Here is an 18,580-nt window from a genome sequence, read left to right on the forward strand (position 1 = left end):
TAATACTGCTAGTAATAGTAATACTACTAATAGTAATACTGCTAGTAATAGTAATACTACTAATAGTAATACTGCTAGCAATAGTAATACTACTACTACTACTACTACCTCATGGGGAAGTTTCTCTTACAAATGTGTTTGTCCTCAGCTGTCCTTCCAACACTGGATGGAGGGGGAACCCAACAACTACAACGGCGTGGAGTCCTGTGCTGAGATGAGGATCTCTTACTGGGATGAAGAGGGATCCTGGAACGATGTAAACTGTGAGGACTACAACGACTGGCTGTGTGAGATCCCTAAAGGTAATGTAATGTATGGAGTCTCTCAGTCTGGCTGTGTGAGATCCCTAAAGGTAATGTAATTGTATGGGGTCTCTCAGTCTGGCTGTGTGAGATTCCATAAGGAATGGAGTCTCTCAAAATGAATAAAGAAAACATTTAATTGAAAAATAAAAAAATAAAATCTAAAAACAACAAATAATTAAAGAGCATCAATAAAACAACCAATCCCTCAATGTGACCCAAGACTAAAGGAGATGATTGTGGACTACAGGAAAAGGAGGACTGAGCACGCCCCCATTCTCATCGACGGGACTGCAGTGGAGCAGGTTGAGAGCTTCAAGTTCCTTGGTGTCCACATCACCAACAAACTATCATGGTCCAAACACACCAAGACAGTCATGAAGAGGGCACGACAATGGCTATTCCCCTCAGTAGGCTGAAAAGGTGGATCCTCAGATCCTCAAAAGGTTCTGCAGATGCACCACCAAGAGCATCCTGACTGGTTGCATCAACGCCTGGTATGGCAATTGAGATACAGTGCCTTAGACCACTGCGCCACTCGGTAGCCCCATATAGCCTCCACTGTTGTGTCATCAGCAAATTTAATGATGGTGTTGGACTGATTTGTTTCCCTGCATTAAAGTCTCCGGCCACTAGGTGCGCTGCCCATGAGGTTGTGGTCAAAAGTGCAACACTATAAAAGGAAGACATTCAGGATGTAGCGCGTCTGTCTGTGGGACGGAAGTGCATGATTAGTAACCTTACTGGGACCAGAAGGCTTTAGCTTGGTGAGCTAACACAGTCTTCTCTCTCCTCTTGTCTTCTACATTCTCCTCCTTTTTCTCTGTGGCATTACAGGAGTGACCCCACTACCTCCTCCCAACAACACCATCCCTGGTAAGTCCCCTTGACAGTACCTATCCCATAGCTCCCAGGACTCACTGGAAAATATTGGCAAGTGTTGATGAGTTGTCTATCACTCTTAAATTAATGAATAAATGAATGAGCTCACCACATTAAAAGTATAAATATTTTGAGGATGCATTGCGGTATGCTAGTGTGAACTTTGAAGGACTAATCTGCTTGGTCTCTAGAGAGGACTAATCTGCTTGGTCTCTAGAGAGGACTAATCTGCTTGGTCTCTAGAGAGGACTAATCTGCTTGGTCTCTAGAGATGACTAATCTGCTTGGTCTCTAGAGAGGACTAATCTGCTTGGTCTCTAGAGAGGACTAATCTGCTTGGTCTCTAGAGAGGACTAATCTGCTTGGTCTCTAGAGAGGACTAATCTGCTTGGTCTCTAGAGAGGACTAATCTGCTTGGTCTCTAGAGAGGACTAATCTGCTTGGTCTCTAGAGAGGACTAATCTGCTTGGTCTCTAGAGAGGACTAATCTGCTTGGTCTCTAGAGAGGACTAATCTGCTTGGTCTCCAGAGGGGACTTAATTGCACATAATATTTTCTAACCCTGTCTAGAGTATAATGTGACAGAGGATGGCTGGCTGGAGTATGGAGGCTCTCAATATTACTTTAATACTGAGAGGCTGGCCATGGAGAATGCCAGACACTACTGTCAGCAGAGGCATGGGGACCTTGTTGTTATCAACGGACAAACAGAAAATACATTTCTGTGGAAAAAGGTAAACACCTATAGTTTCGCTATAGTCCTGCCTTCAAACACAGAGCTATATACACAAGTGGTGTATAGTGCTTAGGTCAAAATACTTTAAAGTACTACTCAAGTGGTGTATAGTGCTTAGGTCAAAATACTTTAAAGTACTACTTAAGTCATTCTTTGGGGTATCTGTTCTTTACATTTATATTTTTTGACAACTTTTATTTTTCCTTCACTTCATTCCAAAAATAAATTATGTTCTTTTTTACTCCACACATTTTCCCTGACACCCAAAAGTAATGTTTTGAATGCTTAGCAGGACAGGAAAATGGTCCAATTCACGCACTAATCAAGAGAACATCCCTGGTCACCCTCTGCCTCTCATCTGGCAGACTCGCGGCCTCACGGAACACAAAGGCCTAATTTGTATATGATGTGTTGGAGTGCGTAAATAAAAAATATTTGCTCAATATAAGGATTTTGACATTTACTTTTGATCCTTAAGTGTTTTTAAAAAGATACTTTTAGACCTTTACTTAAGTAGTATTTTACTGGATGACTTTAACTTTTACTCAATTATCACAATTGGGTCATTGTTCCACCACTGAATCAAGGTGTTGAAACGGACGTGTGGACTCCATGACAGCTGATGATGCTAATTGCTCTTTTTTCAGATCAATAAAGAGCATTTTGGAAACCATTACATCGGGCTAACAGTTGATCTTGATCGCTCTTTCGGGTGAGTATAAAAGAAGATGATCAAACAGAGAAAAATAAAACGTTTTTTATATCACTTCTAAACATAGTGGTGTCAAACTGCTGTTCTATTGCTTCATTCATGACCTTTTAGAAACTCTGAAATACGAGCTTCCTTTCTGGGAGAAATCGGTTTGAGAGGACCTTTTTCTTGATACTACCCATCCCGCATGGGGAGCGTAACGTAGCCTCAAAGGAATTAGCATAACGCAGCGGACATAAATCTTCCTAGAACATTTTCCTATTCATGAAAATCACAAATGAAATATATTGAGACACAGTTTAGCCTTTTGTTAATCACACTGTCATCTCAGATTTAAAAAATATGCTTGTGTACGTTTATCATGGCATAATGCTATGGCTAGTGTTAGGGTTGCGTAAATTCAAATCTGGTATCAGGATAAATATAACAATGAGTCACAGATTTTATACTATGTATTTTTATTAGCTAAGTAATAAATGGCAAATGCAACTTTCGTATATACGGGCTCACTGTGATACCACGCAGGGCAGAACAGGGAACTGACAAAACGTATGTAAAACAGTATTCTTTATACTGTGATAGACAGTTCCAACCCGTCTGTTGGCCTATCACAGTAGAGGCTGGGCGTGGTTTAAACTTGCTCAGCCTATTGCTCAGCCTCTTGGAGCTTCTGTTGATAGATGTAACTGTTGCTGTGAAGAACATCCATGCGCTCATGCTCGATACCTTTATCTCACACCTGGCTCCTGTTATCTAACAAAAGACCGCTTGTTATCGTAACGACCGCTCTGAATGTCCCCCCCCAACTCATTGAACAGTTCCTGTATTCATGCTACTCTGAGAAAGGCCCATGGCCCTGAAACTGTTAACAATGTTTCAAGTCAGCTATGTTGCATAACACATACATACATCCACACAAGCCAACAGCAGATAATATTCAATCATATATATGGTAATGGCTATAATGTAAAACACAGAATCCAACACTAGGCTCTGCTAGCATCAGGCAACATTTTCACAAAAATAAGAAAAGTAAATTAAAATTATTATTTTTTAAATTATTATAAAAATAAAAATACATTATTTACCTTTGAAGAACTTCGGATGTTTTCACTCTGGAGACTCCCAGTTAGATAGCAAATGTTCCTTTTTTCCAAAAATATTATTTTTGTAGGCAAAATAGCTCCCGTTTGTTCATCAGGTTTGGCTGAGAAATCGACCAGAAAATGCAGTCACTACAACGCCAAACTTTTTTCCAAATTAGCTCCATAATATCGACAGAAACATGGCAAACGTTGTTTAGAATCAATCCTCAAGGTGTTTTTAACTTATCTATTCGATAATATATCCGTCGAGACAATTGGTTTCTCATAAGAAGCGATTGGAAAAATGTCTACCTCAGTACTTTACGCAAGATTTTCTGCGGGAGACACCATGTGACCACTTTCTAAATGTGGTCCCTTATGGCTATTCTTCAACATAAGTGTGTAAAAAGACGTCACAATGCTGTAGACACCTTGGGGAATACGTAGAAAACCTATGCTCATTCGTAGCTCATTCACAGCCATATAAGGAGTCATTGGCATGAGGCGGTTTCAAAAAATGCGTCACTTCCTGATTGGATTTTTATCTGGGTTTCGCCTGTAACATCAGTTCTGTGGCACTCACAGACAATATCTTTGCAGTTTTGGAAACGTCAGAGTGTTTTCTATCCAAAGCTGTCAATTATATGCATAGTCGAGCATCTTTTCGTGACAAAATATCTTGTTTAAAACGGGAACGTTTTTATCCCAAAAACAGTTTTATTAACACTATAATTTGGATGAGAGCGTGTTGGCTGCGCTTTTTGTTCATTGGTTAACGTAGCTACTTAGACATTAGCCAGTTGGCGTCCTCAACCAGGTCAAAGCATGTGAATGCACACCTCATTGCTCTGTTTTGTATTTCCGAACATTCTGGCATGTCATGAACAAAGCATATTTTCTGTGTTCTTTATGTGTTCTATGTCTTGTGTGTTGCTGAGTTCTTGTGTTCTGAGTTCCATCTTTCGTGTAAGTATTACTGACTTATCAGTAATACATACAGTTCGTTCAGAAAGTATTCATACCCCTTAATTTATTCCACTTTTTGTTGTTACAGCCTGAATTCAAAATGGGTTAAATAGTATTTTTTCTCTCACAAGTCAACACACAATACCCCATAATGACAAAGTACAAACTTGTTTTTAGAAATGTTTACACATTTATTGAAAATGAAATACAGACATATCTAATTTACATAAGTATTCCCACCTCTGAGTGAATACATATTAGAATCACCCTTGGCAGTGATTACAGCTGTGAGTCTTTCTGATTGAGTCTCTAAGAGCTGTCCACACCTGGATTCTGCAACATTTACCCATTATTCTTTAAAACATTCTTCAAGCTCTGTCAAATTGGTTGTTGATCATTGCTAGACAACCATGTTCAGCTCTTGCCATAGATTTTCAAGTAGATTTAAGTCAAAACTTTAATATCGGCCACTCAGGAACATTCACTGTCTTCTTGGCAAGCAACTCCAGTGTAGATTTGGCCTTGTGTTTTCGGTTATTGTCCTGCTGAAAGGCGAATTCATCCTAGTGTCAGGTGGAAAGCAGACTGAACCAGGTTGTCCTCTAGGATTTTACTTGTGCTACGCTCCATTCCATATAATTTTATCCTTAAAACCTCCCCAGTCCTTAACGATGACAAGCATACCCATAACATGATGCAGCCACCACTATGATTGAACATTTGAAGAGTGGTACTCAGTAATGTGTTGTATTGGATTTTCCCCAAACATAACACTTTGTATTCAGGACAAAAAGTTAAATGCTTTGCCATTTTTTTTGGCCTTGTTGCCTTATTTTCTGTTCAGTACAGGCTTCCTTCTTTTCACTCTATCAGTCAGGTTAGTATTGTGATTGTTGATCCATCCTAAGTTTTCTCCTATCACAGCCATTGACCTCATGGTGAACTCCCTGAGTGGTTTCCTTCCCCTCCAGCATCTTAATTACGGACGCCTGTATCTTTGTAGTGACTGGGTGTACACCGTCCAAAGTGTAATTAATAACTTCACCATGCTCAAAGGAATATTCTATATCTTATGTTTTGTGTTCTGAGTTCTCATGTTCTTGTGTTTTGAGTTCTTGAATCCTTGTGTTCTGAGTTCTTGAATCCTTGTGTTCTGAGTTCTTGTGTTCTGAGTTCTTGAATCCTTGTGTTCTGAGTTCTTGTGTTCTGAGTTCTTGAATCCTTGTGTTCTGAGTGATTGTGTCCTGTGTTCTGAGTTCTTGAATCCTTGTGTTCTGAGTTCTTGTGTTCTGAGTTCTTGAATCCTTGTGTTCTGAGTGATTGTGTCCTGTGTTCTGAGTTCTTGAATCCTTGTGTTCTGAGTTCTTGTGTTCTGAGTTCTTGAATCCTTGTGTTCTGAGTGATTGTGTCCTGTGTTCTGAGTTCTTGAATCCTTGTGTTCTGAGTGATTGTGTCCTGTGTTCTGAGTTCTTGAATCCTTGTGTTCTGAGTGATTGTGTCCTGTGTTCTGTCCAGGTGGATGGACGGTTCCCCAGCAGTATTCCAGAGATGGGACAACAACCAGCCGGACTTCAAGAACAACGATGAGAACTGTGTTGTCATGTCCAGCTCCATGGGTGAGCTAAAGATGAGTCGAGGCCCAAAAATGTTCCTCTCTTATAAGAACTTCCATTGAGTTATTTTCATTCTGAATCTTGGGGCTGGTTACCACTTAACTCAATGGCATGATTAGGTCTACTATAACTGTGTGTCTGAGTGTTCAGGTTTCTGGCTTGACTATAACTGTGTCTCCAGGTTTCTGGCATGACTATAACTATGTCTCCAGGTTTCTGGCATGACTATAACTGTGTGTCTGTGTCTCCAGGTTTCTGGCATGACTATAACTGTGTGTCTGTGTCTCCAGGTTTCTGGCATGACTATAACTGTGTCTCCAGGTTTCTGGCATGACTATAACTAGGTGTCTCCAGGTTTCTGGCATGACTATAACTGTGTGTCTCCAGGTTTCTGGCATGACTATAACTGTGTCTCCAGGTTTCTGGCATGACTATAACTGTGTGTCTCTGTCTCCAGGTTTCTGGCATGACTATAACTATGTCTCCAGGTTTCTGGCATGACTATAACTGTGTCTCCAGGTTTCTGGCATGACTATAACTATGTGTCTCCAGGTTTCTGGCATGACTATAACTATGTCTCCAGGTTTCTGGCATGACTATAACTGTGTCTCCAGGTTTCTGGCATGACTATAACTATGTCTCCAGGTTTCTGGCATGACTATAACTGTGTCTCCAGGTTTCTGGCATGACTATAACTATGTGTCTCCAGGTTTCTGGCATGACTATAACTATGTCTCCAGGTTTCTGGCATGACTATAACTATGTCTCCAGGTTTCTGGCATGACTATAACTGTGTCTCCAGGTTTCTGGCATGACTATAACTGTGTCTCCAGGTTTCTGGCATGACTATAACTATGTCTCCAGGTTTCTGGCATGACTATAACTGTGTCTCCAGGTTTCTGGCATGACTATAACTATGTGTCTCCAGGTTTCTGGCATGACTATAACTGTGTCTCCAGGTTTCTGGCATGACTATAACTGTGTGTCTCTGTCTCCAGGTTTCTGGCATGACTATAACTGTGTCTCCAGGTTTCTGGCATGACTATAACTGTGTCTCCAGGTTTCTGGCATGACTATAACTGTGTCTCCAGGTTTCTGGCATGACTATAACTGTGTGTCTGTGTCTCCAGGTTTCTGGCATGACTATAACTGTGTGTCTGTGTCTCCAGGTTTCTGGCATGACTATAACTGTGTCTCCAGGTTTCTGGCATGACTATAACTAGGTGTCTCTGTCTCCAGGTTTCTGGCATGACTATAACTGTGTCTCCAGGTTTCTGGCATGACTATAACTGTGTCTCCAGGTTTCTGGCATGACTATAACTGTGTCTCTGTTTTTCTGGCATGACTATAACTGTGTCTCCAGGTTTCTGGCATGACTATAACTATGTGTCTCCAGGTTTCTGGCATGACTATAACTATGTCTCCAGGTTTCTGGCATGACTATAACTGTGTCTCCAGGTTTCTGGCATGACTATAACTATGTCTCCAGGTTTCTGGCATGACTATAACTGTGTCTCCAGGTTTCTGGCATGACTATAACTATGTGTCTCCAGGTTTCTGGCATGACTATAACTATGTGTCTCCAGGTTTCTGGCATGACTATAACTGTGTGTCTCTGTCTCCAGGTTTCTGGCATGACTATAACTGTGTCTCCAGGTTTCTGGCATGACTATAACTGCGTCTCCAGGTTTCTGGCATGACTATAACTGTGTCTCCAGGTTTCTGGCATGACTATAACTGTGTGTCTCTGTCTCCAGGTTTCTGGCATGACTATAACTATGTCTCCAGGTTTCTGGCATGACTATAACTGTGTCTCCAGGTTTCTGGCATGACTATAACTGTGTGTCTCTGTCTCCAGGTTTCTGGCATGACTATAACTATGTCTCCAGGTTTCTGGCATGACTATAACTAGGTGTCTCCAGGTTTCTGGCATGACTATAACTGTGTGTCTCAGGTTTCTGGCATGACTATAACTGTGTCTCCAGGTTTCTGGCATGACTATAACTGTGTGTCTCCTCCAGGTTTCTGGCATGACTATAACTGTGTGTCTCCAGGTTTCTGGCATGACTATAACTGTGTCTCCAGGTTTCTGGCATGACTATAACTGTGTGTCTCTGTCTCCAGGTTTCTGGCATGACTATAACTATGTCTCCAGGTTTCTGGCATGACTATAACTGTGTCTCCAGGTTTCTGGCATGACTATAACTGTGTCTCCAGGTTTCTGGCATGACTATAACTGTGTCTCCAGGTTTCTGGCATGACTATAACTGTGTCTCCAGGTTTCTGGCATGACTATAACTAGGTGTCTCCAGGTTTCTGGCATGACTATAACTATGTCTCCAGGTTTCTGGCATGACTATAAATGTGTCTCCAGGTTTCTGGCATGACTATAACTATGTGTCTCCAGGTTTCTGGCATGACTATAACTGTGTCTCCAGGTTTCTGGCATGACTATAACTGTGTCTCCAGGTTTCTGGCATGACTATAACTGTGTCTCCAGGTTTCTGGCATGACTATAACTGTGTCTTCAGGTTTCTGGCATGACTATAACTGGTTTCTGTCTATAACTGTGTCTCCAGGTTTCTGGCATGACTATAACTGTGTCTCCAGGTTTCTGGCTGTGTCTCCAGGTTTCTGGCATGACTATAACTGTGTCTCCAGGTTTCTGGCATGACTATAACTATGTCTCCAGGTTTCTGGCATGACTATAACTGTGTCTCCAGGTTTCTGGCATGACTATAACTATGTGTCTCCAGGTTTCTGGCATGACTATAACTGTGTCTCCAGGTTTCTGGCATGACTATAACTGTGTCTTCAGGTTTCTGGCATGACTATAACTGTGTCTTCAGGTTTCTGGCATGACTATAACTGTGTGTCTCTGTCTCCAGGTTTCTGGCATGACTATAACTATGTCTCCAGGTTTCTGGCATGACTATAACTGTGTCTCCAGGGTTCTGGCATGACTATAACTGTGTCTTCAGGTTTCTGGCATGACTATAACTGTGTCTCCAGGTTTCTGGCATGACTATAACTGTGTGTCTCTGTCTCCAGGTTTCTGGCATGACTATAACTGTGTGTCTCTGTCTCCAGGTTTCTGGCATGACTATAACTATGTCTCCAGGTTTCTGGCATGACTATAACTGTGTCTCCAGGGTTCTGGCATGACTATAACTGTGTCTTCAGGTTTCTGGCATGACTATAACTGTGGCACTGAAATGAGGTCCATCTGTGAGAGGAGTGGTTCCCCCCCAGTGAACAGCACCGTGCCCCCTACTGCCCCCCCCACAGGAGGCTGCCCCCCGGAATGGGTCCGCTACCAGTCTAAGGTCAGTAAGAGGAGAGAATGGATCCTAAGGTCAGAGATCAAAGGTTACACAGGAAGAGTGTTAAAATAATGATTATGTAATAATATGTTGAATGTCTTTCACATGAAAACAGACAATACAGTTTTACAACAGGCTTTGAGAATGAAAGTCTAACTCAAAGTGTTTGCCTATAATCAATCAACTTGAATCAACTTGATTTATTGCTTATTGATTTGATTATAGTGCTACAAATTGATTGGATACCGGGTGCCTTGTACCTGGCTCGAGGCCAGATCGTACTGCCAATCCATGGGAGCTAACCTGGCTTCCATCGCCAGTAGGCGGGAGCAAGGTGAGATTATTTTAACCTGTAAATGACCGTCTAAGACCCTCCCTCTGGAGTACATGTAAGACCATAGCTCTTTCTCCTACCTATCACCTCTATTGATCCTAAAACATACAACAAACAAATCAGTGGTGGAAGAAGTACCCAATTTTTATACGTGAGTAAAAGCAAAGATACGTTAATAGAAAATGACTCAAGTAAAATTCAAAGTCACCCAGTAAAATACTACTTGAGTAAAAGTCTAAAAGTATTTGTTTTTTGAAATATACTTACAGTGGGGAAAAAAAAGTATTTAGTCAGCCACCAATTGTGCAACTTCTCCCACTTAAAAAGATGAGAGAGGCTTGTAATTTTCATCATAGGTACATTTCAACTATGACAGACAAATTTTGAAAAAAAATCCAGAAAATCACATTGTAGGATTTTTAATGAATTTATTTGCAAATTATGGTAGAAAATAAGTATTTAGTCAATAACAAAAGTTTATCTCAATACTTTGTTATATATCCTTTTTTGGCAATGACAGAGGTCAAACGTTTTCTGTAAGTCTTCACAAGGTTTTCACACACTGTTGCTGGTATTTTGACCCTTTCCTCCATGCAGATCTCCTCTAGAGCAGTGATGTTTTGGGGCTGTTGCTGGGCAACACGGACTTTCAATTCCCTACAAAGATTTTCTATAGGGTTGAGATCTGGAGACTGGCCAGGCCACTCCAGGACCTTGAAATGCTTCTTACGAAGCCACTCCTTCGTTGCCCGGGCGGTGTGTTTGGGATCATTGTCATGCTGAAAGACCCAGCCACATTTCATATTCAATGCCCTTGCTGATGGAAGGAGGTTTTCACTCAAAATCTCACGATACATGGCCCCATTCATTCTTTCCTTAACACGGATCAGTCGTCCTGGTCCCTTTGCAGAAAAACAGCCCCAATGCATGATGTTTCCACCCCCATGCTTCATAGTAGGTATGGTGTTCTTTGGATGCAACTCAGCATTCTTTGTTGAGTTTTTACCAAAAAGTTATATTTTGGTTTCATCTGACCATATGACATTCTCCCAATCTTCTTCTGGATCATCCAAATGCTAGCAAACTTCAGATGGGCCTGGACATGTACTGGCTTAAGCAGGGGGACATGTCTGGCACTGCAGGATTTGAGTCCCTGGCGGTGTAGTGTGTTACTGATGGTAGGCTTTGTTACTTTGGTCCCAGCTCTCTGCAGGTCATTCACTAGGTCCCGCTGTGTGGTTCTGGGATTTTTGCTCACCGTTCTTGTGATCATTTTGACCCCACGGGGTGAGATCTTGCGTGGAGGCCCAGATCGAGGGAGATTATCAGTGGTCTTGTATGTCTTCCATTTCCTAATAATTGCTCCCACAGTTGATTTCTTCAAACCAAGCTGCTTACCTATTGCAGATTCAGTCTTCCCAGCCTGGTGCAGGTCTACAATTTTGTTTCTGGTGTCCTTTGACAGCTCTTTGGTCTTGGCCATAGTGGAGTTTGGAGTGTGACTGTTTGAGGTTGTGGACAGGTGTCTTTTATACTGATAACAAGTTCAAACAGGTGCCATTAATACAGGTAACGAGTGGAGGACAGAGGAGCCTCTTAAAGAAGAAGTTGCAGGTCTGTGAGTGCCAGAAATCTTGCTTGTTTGTAGGTGACCAAATACTTATTTTCCACCATAATTTGCAAATAAATTCATACCATGTGATTTTCTGGATTTTTTTTCTCATTTTGTCTGTCATAGTTGAAGTGTACCTATGATGAAAATTATAGGCCTCTCTCATCTTTTTAAGTAGGAAAACTTGCACAATTGGTGGCTGACTAAATACTTTTTTGCCCCACTGTAAGTATCAAAAGTAAAAGTATAAATAATTTAAAATGACTTATATTAAGCAAACAAGTTTTCCCAGTTTTCTTTATTAATGGATACCCAGGGGCTCCAACACATAATTTACAAACTCAACAGAGAGACAGTAGGGATGACCAGGGACGTTCTCTTGATAAGAGTGTGAATTGGACCATTTTCCTGTCAACATGTAACAAGCACTTTAGAGTGCCATGAAAAATGTATGGAGTGGCCTCCCGGGTGGCGCCTCCCGGGTGGCGCAGTGGTGAAGGGCGCTGTACTGCAGCGCCAGCTGTGCCATCAGAGTCCCTGGGCTCGCGCCCAGGCTCTGTCGTAACCGGCCACGACCGGGAGGTCCGTGGTGCGACGCACAATTGGCCTAGCGTCGCCCGGGTTAGGGAGCCCCTACTTTTGTCTTTGACATTGCCATTGTTATTAGACATTGCCATCATCCACCATTTTTAAGTAGTCAACTGGGTGGGGATTCCTATGGGTTGCAGCCTCTATGGAGCTGCTCATGCTGTCACAGACTCTATAATGACACAGATATAAGGATGAGTCCTCTATCTATCTCTATGGAGCTGCCCATGCTGTCACAGACTCTATAATGACACAGATATAAGGATGAGTCCTCTATCTATCTCTATGGAGCTACCCATGCTGTCACAGACTCTATAATGACACAGATATAAGGATGAGTCCTCTATCTATCTCTATGGAGCTACCCATGCTGTCACAGACTCTATAATGACACAGATATAAGGATGAGTCCTCTATCCATCTCTATGGAGATACCCATGCTGTCACAGACTCTATAATGACACAGATATAAGGATGAGTCCTCTATCTCTATGGAGCTACCCATGCTGTCACAGACTCTATAATGACACAGATATAAGGATGAGTCCTCTATCTATCTCTATGGAGCTACCCATGCTGTCACAGATGTTATAATGGAACAGATATAAAGATGAGTCCTCTATCTATCTCTATGGAGCTACCCATGCTGTCACAGACTCCATAATGACACAGAAATAAAGATATTCTCTTTCTATCTCTATGGTTGCAGTGTTTCTGACGACCCAGATGGCTTCTGGTGCTACTGACCTGTGGATTGGACTGAGTAACTTAAACCGGGACGCGTTTGTCTGGACCGATGGCCAGGCAGTCAAATACTTAAACTTGGATTTCACGAAGGTACGCATATGTACACATGTTTACCTCAGCAATGAGGGCCGAGGGTTGTTTTCCCAGCAATGAGGGCCGAGGGTTGTTTATCTCAGCAATGAGGGCCGAGGGTTGTTTTCCCAGCAATGAGGGCCGAGGGTTGTTTACCTCAGCAATGAGGGCCGAGGGTTGTTTTCCCAGCAATGAGGGCCAAGGGTTGTTTTCCCATGGCCAATATACCACAGCTGGTCGTAGACATGACGGCCAAGCAGACATTTAAACATAAACAGTCACATGAGACATCATCAATGTTCCCTAAACTGCAGAGAAGCGGAGACCTTCACTCACCTTTCTCTAGTTTTCCCCTTCAGTTAACAATGTTAACCTCTACTTTGGGATCGAATCAGTGCAACGTTAGACCATTTTAATGTAACATAGCGACACAAAACTAACTGTGCAAGACTTAGTATGCAAACTGACTGTGCAAGACTTAGTATGCAAACTGACTGTGCAAGACTTAGTATGCAAACTGACTGTGCAAGACTTAGTATGCAAACTGACTGTGCAAGACTTAGTATGCAAACTGACTGTGCAAGACTTAGTATGCAAACTGACTGTGCAAGACTTAGTATGCAAACTGACTGTGCAAGACTTAGTATGCAAACTGACTGTGCAAGACTTAGTATGCAAACTGACTGTGCAAGACTTAGTATGCAAACTGACTGTGCAAGACTTAGTATGCAAACTGACTGTGCACTGACTGTGCAAGACTTAGTATGCAAACTGACTGTGCAAGACTTAGTATGCAAACTGACTGTGCAAGACTTAGTATGCAAACTGACTGTGCAAGACTTAGTATGCAAACTGACTGTGCAAGACTTAGTATGCAAACTGACTGTGCAAGACTTAGTATGCAAACTGACTGTGCAAGACTTAGTATGCAAACTGACTGTGCAAGACTTAGTATGCAAACTAACTGTGCAAGACTTAGTATGCAAACTGACTGTGCAAGACTTAGTATGCAAACTGACTGTGCAAGACTTAGTATGCAAACTGACTGTGCAAGACTTAGTATGCAAACTAACTGTGCAAGACTTAGTATGCAAACTGACTGTGCAAGACTTAGTATGCAAACTAACTGTGCAAGACTTAGTATGCAAACTGACTGTGCAAGACTTAGTATGCAAACTAACTGTGCAAGACTTAGTATGCAAACTGACTGTGCAAGACTTAGTATGCAAACTAACTGTGCAAGACTTAGTATGCAAACTGACTGTGCAAGACTTAGTATGCAAACTGACTGTGCAAGACTTAGTATGCAAACTGACTGTGCAAGACTTAGTATGCAAACTAACTGTGCAAGACTTAGTATGCAAACTGACTGTGCAAGACTTAGTATGCAAACTAACTGTGCAAGACTTAGTATGCAAACTGACTGTGCAAGACTTAGTATGTAAACTAACTGTGCAAGACTTAGTATGCAAACTGACTGTGCAAGACTTAGTATGCAAACTGACTGTGCAAGACTTAGTATGCAAACTGACTGTGCAAGACTTAGTATGCAAACTGACTGTGCAAGACTTAGTATGCAAACTGACTGTGCAAGACTTAGTATGCAAACTGACTGTGCAAGACTTAGTATGCAAACTAACTGTGCAAGACTTAGTATGCAAACTGACTGTGCAAGACTTAGTATGCAAACTGACTGTGCAAGACTTAGTATGCAAACTGACTGTGCAAGACTTAGTATGCAAACTAACTGTGCAAGAGACTTTCTTGTAGGCAGAGCACATTGGAGTAGGATTCTATCAACAGGCAGGACTCAGTCTGTACTCTACACAGACCGGTGCCCCATAACCAATCAGAGCTGCAGTAGGCCTATATGCAAATAGCCATGGCCATATATGGATCCCTGCCGTTCACTGTGTTCAGGCTACAGCAGGAGCGGTCGGGAGTAGATGATCTTGTTCTGAGATCAAAGTGAGAGCTACTTGTTGCCACCTGTGTATGTTTTGCTAGTTAGCTAGTTATTAGCCCAGTTATAGTTACTTTCTATTTCTAGTCAACAATTTTAAGAAGTATCTCTCAATGCTTTCCACCTGGCTACCCCTAACCCAGCCAACAGCTCAGCACCCCCTAAAGCAAATTGCCCCCCCCCCATACTTCTCATTCATCCAGACAGCTGATGTTCTGAAAGAGCTGCAAAATTTGGACCCCTACAGATCAGCTGGGTTGGAAAATCTGGACCCTGAATCTTCCTCAAATTTTCTGTTGCCATTTTTGCAACCCCTATTACTGTCTGTTCAACCATTTATTTTCAATTCCAGTGATAAACAATCAATAGCTTTGACCCCGTGGGTTTAATAATAATTAGACTCAGCTTATGCAAAAGGCTTGGACAGTTTATTCACGAGAACGTTCTGAAGTCCACAATACAAACTCAGTCTTTATAACACACACGCAAACAAGTTCAAATGATAGAACATCTATTTCCATGTTAAATTTTATGGGATGCATTTTCTCCATTGTTTTTAATGGAAGGCAATTCTGGTAGACCTACATTATGATCAAATAGCCACAGTTGCCTACTCGTCCACTATTAAAACTATAACTTACAGCAGGTACTGCCTCAGTGTTCACAGTAAAACTGTAACTTAAAGCAGGTACCGCCTGTGTTCACAGTAAAACTGTAACTTAAAGCAGGTACTGCCTCAGTGTTCACAGTAAAACTGTAATTTAAAGCAGGTACTGCCTCAGTGTTCACAGTAAAACTGTAACTTAAAGCAGGTACAGCCTCAGTGTTCACAGTAAAACTGCAACTTAAAGCAGGTACAGCCTCAGTGTTCACAGTAAAACTAACTTATAGTGGATACAGCCTCAGTGTTCACAGTTAAACTAACTTAAGTGGGTACAGCCTCAGTGTTCACAGTAAAACTAACTTATAGTGGGTACAGCCTCAGTGTTCACAGTAAAACTAACTTAAGTGGGTACAGCCTCAGTGTTCACAGTAAAACTAACTTAAGTGGGTACAGCCTCAGTGTTCACAGTAAACCTGTAACTTAAGTGGGTACAGCCTCAGTGTTCACAGTAAACCTGTAACTTAAGTGGGTACAGCCTCAGTGTTCACAGTAAAACTAACTTAAGTGGGTACAGCCTCAGTGTTCACAGTAAAACTAACTTAAGTGGGTACAGCCTCAGTGTTCACAGTAAACGTGCGCTGGACGTTGCACAGAATTTTCACAACTTTCGAGTTTGTGCTCAGCAGACCTTAATACATTTGCTCAGTGGTGAAATTTGAGGTAACATTTTACATAATATATACATACATTACAGCCTGGAACACTGTGTGGCACACTGGACATGATGTGTTAGTTTACTTTGAGTTTCATTTTCTAATTTTATCCCTAAACCAATAATGTTTCTTAATTAATACCCCTAATATGTAATATTTTGTTTCTTAATTGTAGAGACTGTCGCAGATGTTCCCATCGCTATGGCATCCCTATAGTCAGGTAAAGTCGCTTTAAACTTTTAGTAAACACAGACATACACACACAGGACCTAGTGAACGTCTACGTCTACACCCGCTTTGCAAAGTCTTCATATTTTGCTGTAAGGTAAGTAACTAATTATATGTTTTTGCCTACATATCTACACAAACCAAGTAGGCAAAAACATCTCATTAATTACTTAGGCAGCAAAATTCAAAGTGAAACAAAGTTGTAGAATAAAAAAAATAATAATAATAAATAAAACATTTTTAAAAGATTGTGTTGCATTGATTGTCTTCAGAGATCATACTGGTTGGAAACACCCCAGAGATCATACTGGTTGGAAACACCCCAGAGGTCATACTGGTTGGAAACACCCCAGAGATCATACTGGTTGGAAACACCCCAGAAAACACCCCAGAGATCATACTGGTTGGAAACACCCCAGAGATCATACTGGTTGGAAACACCCCAGAGGTCATACTGGTTGGAAACACCCCAGAGATCATACTGGTTGGAAACACCCCAGAGGTCATACTGGTTGGAAACACCCCAGAGTTCATACTGGTTGGAAACACCCCAGAGATCATACTGGTTGGAAACACCCCAGAGGTCATACTGGTTGGAAACACCCCAGAGATCATACTGGTTGGAAACACCCCAGAGATCATACTGGTTGGAAACACCCCAGAGATCATACTGTCTGGAAACACCCCAGAGATCATACTGGTTGGAAACACCCCAGAGTTCATACTGGTTGGAAACACCCCAGAGATCATACTGGTTGGAAACACCCCAGAGTTCATACTGGTTGGAAACACCCCAGAGATCATACTGGTTGGAAACACCCCAGAGGTCATACTGGTTGGAAACACCCCAGAGATCATACTGGTTGGAAACACCCCAGAGATCATACTGGTTGGAAACACCCCAGAGATCATACTGGTTGGAAACACCCCAGAGATCATACTGGTTGGAAACACCCCAGAGATCATACTGGTTGGAAACACCCCAGAGATCATACTGGTTGGAAACACCCCAGAGATCATACTTGGTAGAAACACCCCAGATCTCATACTTGGTGGAAACACCCCAGAGATCATACTGGTTCATACTGGAAACACCCCAGAGATCATACTGGTTGGAAACACCCCAGAGATCATACTGGTTGGAAACACCCCAGAGATCATACTGGTTGGAAACACCCCAGAGATCATACTGGTTGGAAACACCCCAGAGTTCATACTGGTTGGAAACACCCCAGAGTTCATACTGGTTGGAAACACCCCAGAGATCATACTGTCTGGAAACACCCCAGAGGTCATACTGTCTGGAAACACCCCAGAGATCATACTGGTTGGAAACACCCCAGAGATCATACTGGTTGGAAACACCCCAGAGATCATACTGGTTGGAAACACCCCAGAGATCATACTGGTTGGAAACACCCCAGAGATCATACTGGTTGGAAACACCCCAGAGATCATACTGGTTGGAAACACCCCAGAGATCATACTGGTTGGAAACACCCCAGAGATCATACTGGTTGGAAACACCCTGGTTGAGTTCATACTGGTTGGAAACACCCCAGAGTTCATACTGGTTGGAAACACCCCAGAGGTCATACTGTCTGGAAACACCCCAGAGGTCATACTGTCTGGAAACACCCCAGAGGTCATACTGTCTGGAAACACCCCAGAGGTCATACTGTCTGGAAACACCCCAGAGGTCATACTGTCTGGAAACACCCCAGAGGTCATCATACTGGTCTGGAAACACCCCAGGAAACACCACCAGAGATCATACTGGTTGGAAACACCCCAGAGATCATACTGGTTGGAAACACCCCAGAGATCATACTGGAAACACCCCAGAGATCATACTGGTTGGAAACACCCCAGAGATCATACTGGTTGGAAACACCCCAGAGATCATACTGGTTGGAAACACCCCAGAGATCATACTGGTTGGAAACACCCCAGAGGTTGGAAACACAGAGATCATACTGGTTGGAAACACCCCAGAGATCATACTGGTTGGAAACACCCCAGAGATCATACTGGTTGGAAACACCCCAGAGATCATACTGGTTGGAAACACCCCAGAGATCATACTGGTTGGAAACACCC

General features: G+C 42.2%; 1 protein-coding gene across 2 annotated transcripts in view; it reads left to right on the plus strand.

Annotated features, from left to right (window-relative positions):
- Nucleotides 1-18,580, plus strand: part of LOC124042207 (macrophage mannose receptor 1-like) — a 70,140-nt gene that overhangs the window by 27,517 nt on the left and 24,043 nt on the right. For both annotated transcript variants that reach the window (XR_006840052.1, XM_046360621.1), the window contains exons 15-23: nt 149-302; nt 1,140-1,178; nt 1,755-1,918; nt 2,568-2,632; nt 6,199-6,299; nt 9,480-9,622; nt 9,845-9,953; nt 12,863-12,990; nt 16,428-16,472. Coding sequence is in view for 1 of the 2 variants with exons in the window: in XM_046360621.1 (XP_046216577.1) it covers nt 149-302; nt 1,140-1,178; nt 1,755-1,918; nt 2,568-2,632; nt 6,199-6,299; nt 9,480-9,622; nt 9,845-9,953; nt 12,863-12,990; nt 16,428-16,472 (948 nt within the window). In the remaining variant the exon portion in view is untranslated. The remainder of the gene's footprint in view (nt 1-148; nt 303-1,139; nt 1,179-1,754; nt 1,919-2,567; nt 2,633-6,198; nt 6,300-9,479; nt 9,623-9,844; nt 9,954-12,862; nt 12,991-16,427; nt 16,473-18,580) is intronic.

The sequence above is a fragment of the Oncorhynchus gorbuscha genome, linkage group LG08, assembly GCF_021184085.1.
Source record: "Oncorhynchus gorbuscha isolate QuinsamMale2020 ecotype Even-year linkage group LG08, OgorEven_v1.0, whole genome shotgun sequence".
NCBI classification, from domain to species: domain Eukaryota; kingdom Metazoa; phylum Chordata; class Actinopteri; order Salmoniformes; family Salmonidae; genus Oncorhynchus; species Oncorhynchus gorbuscha.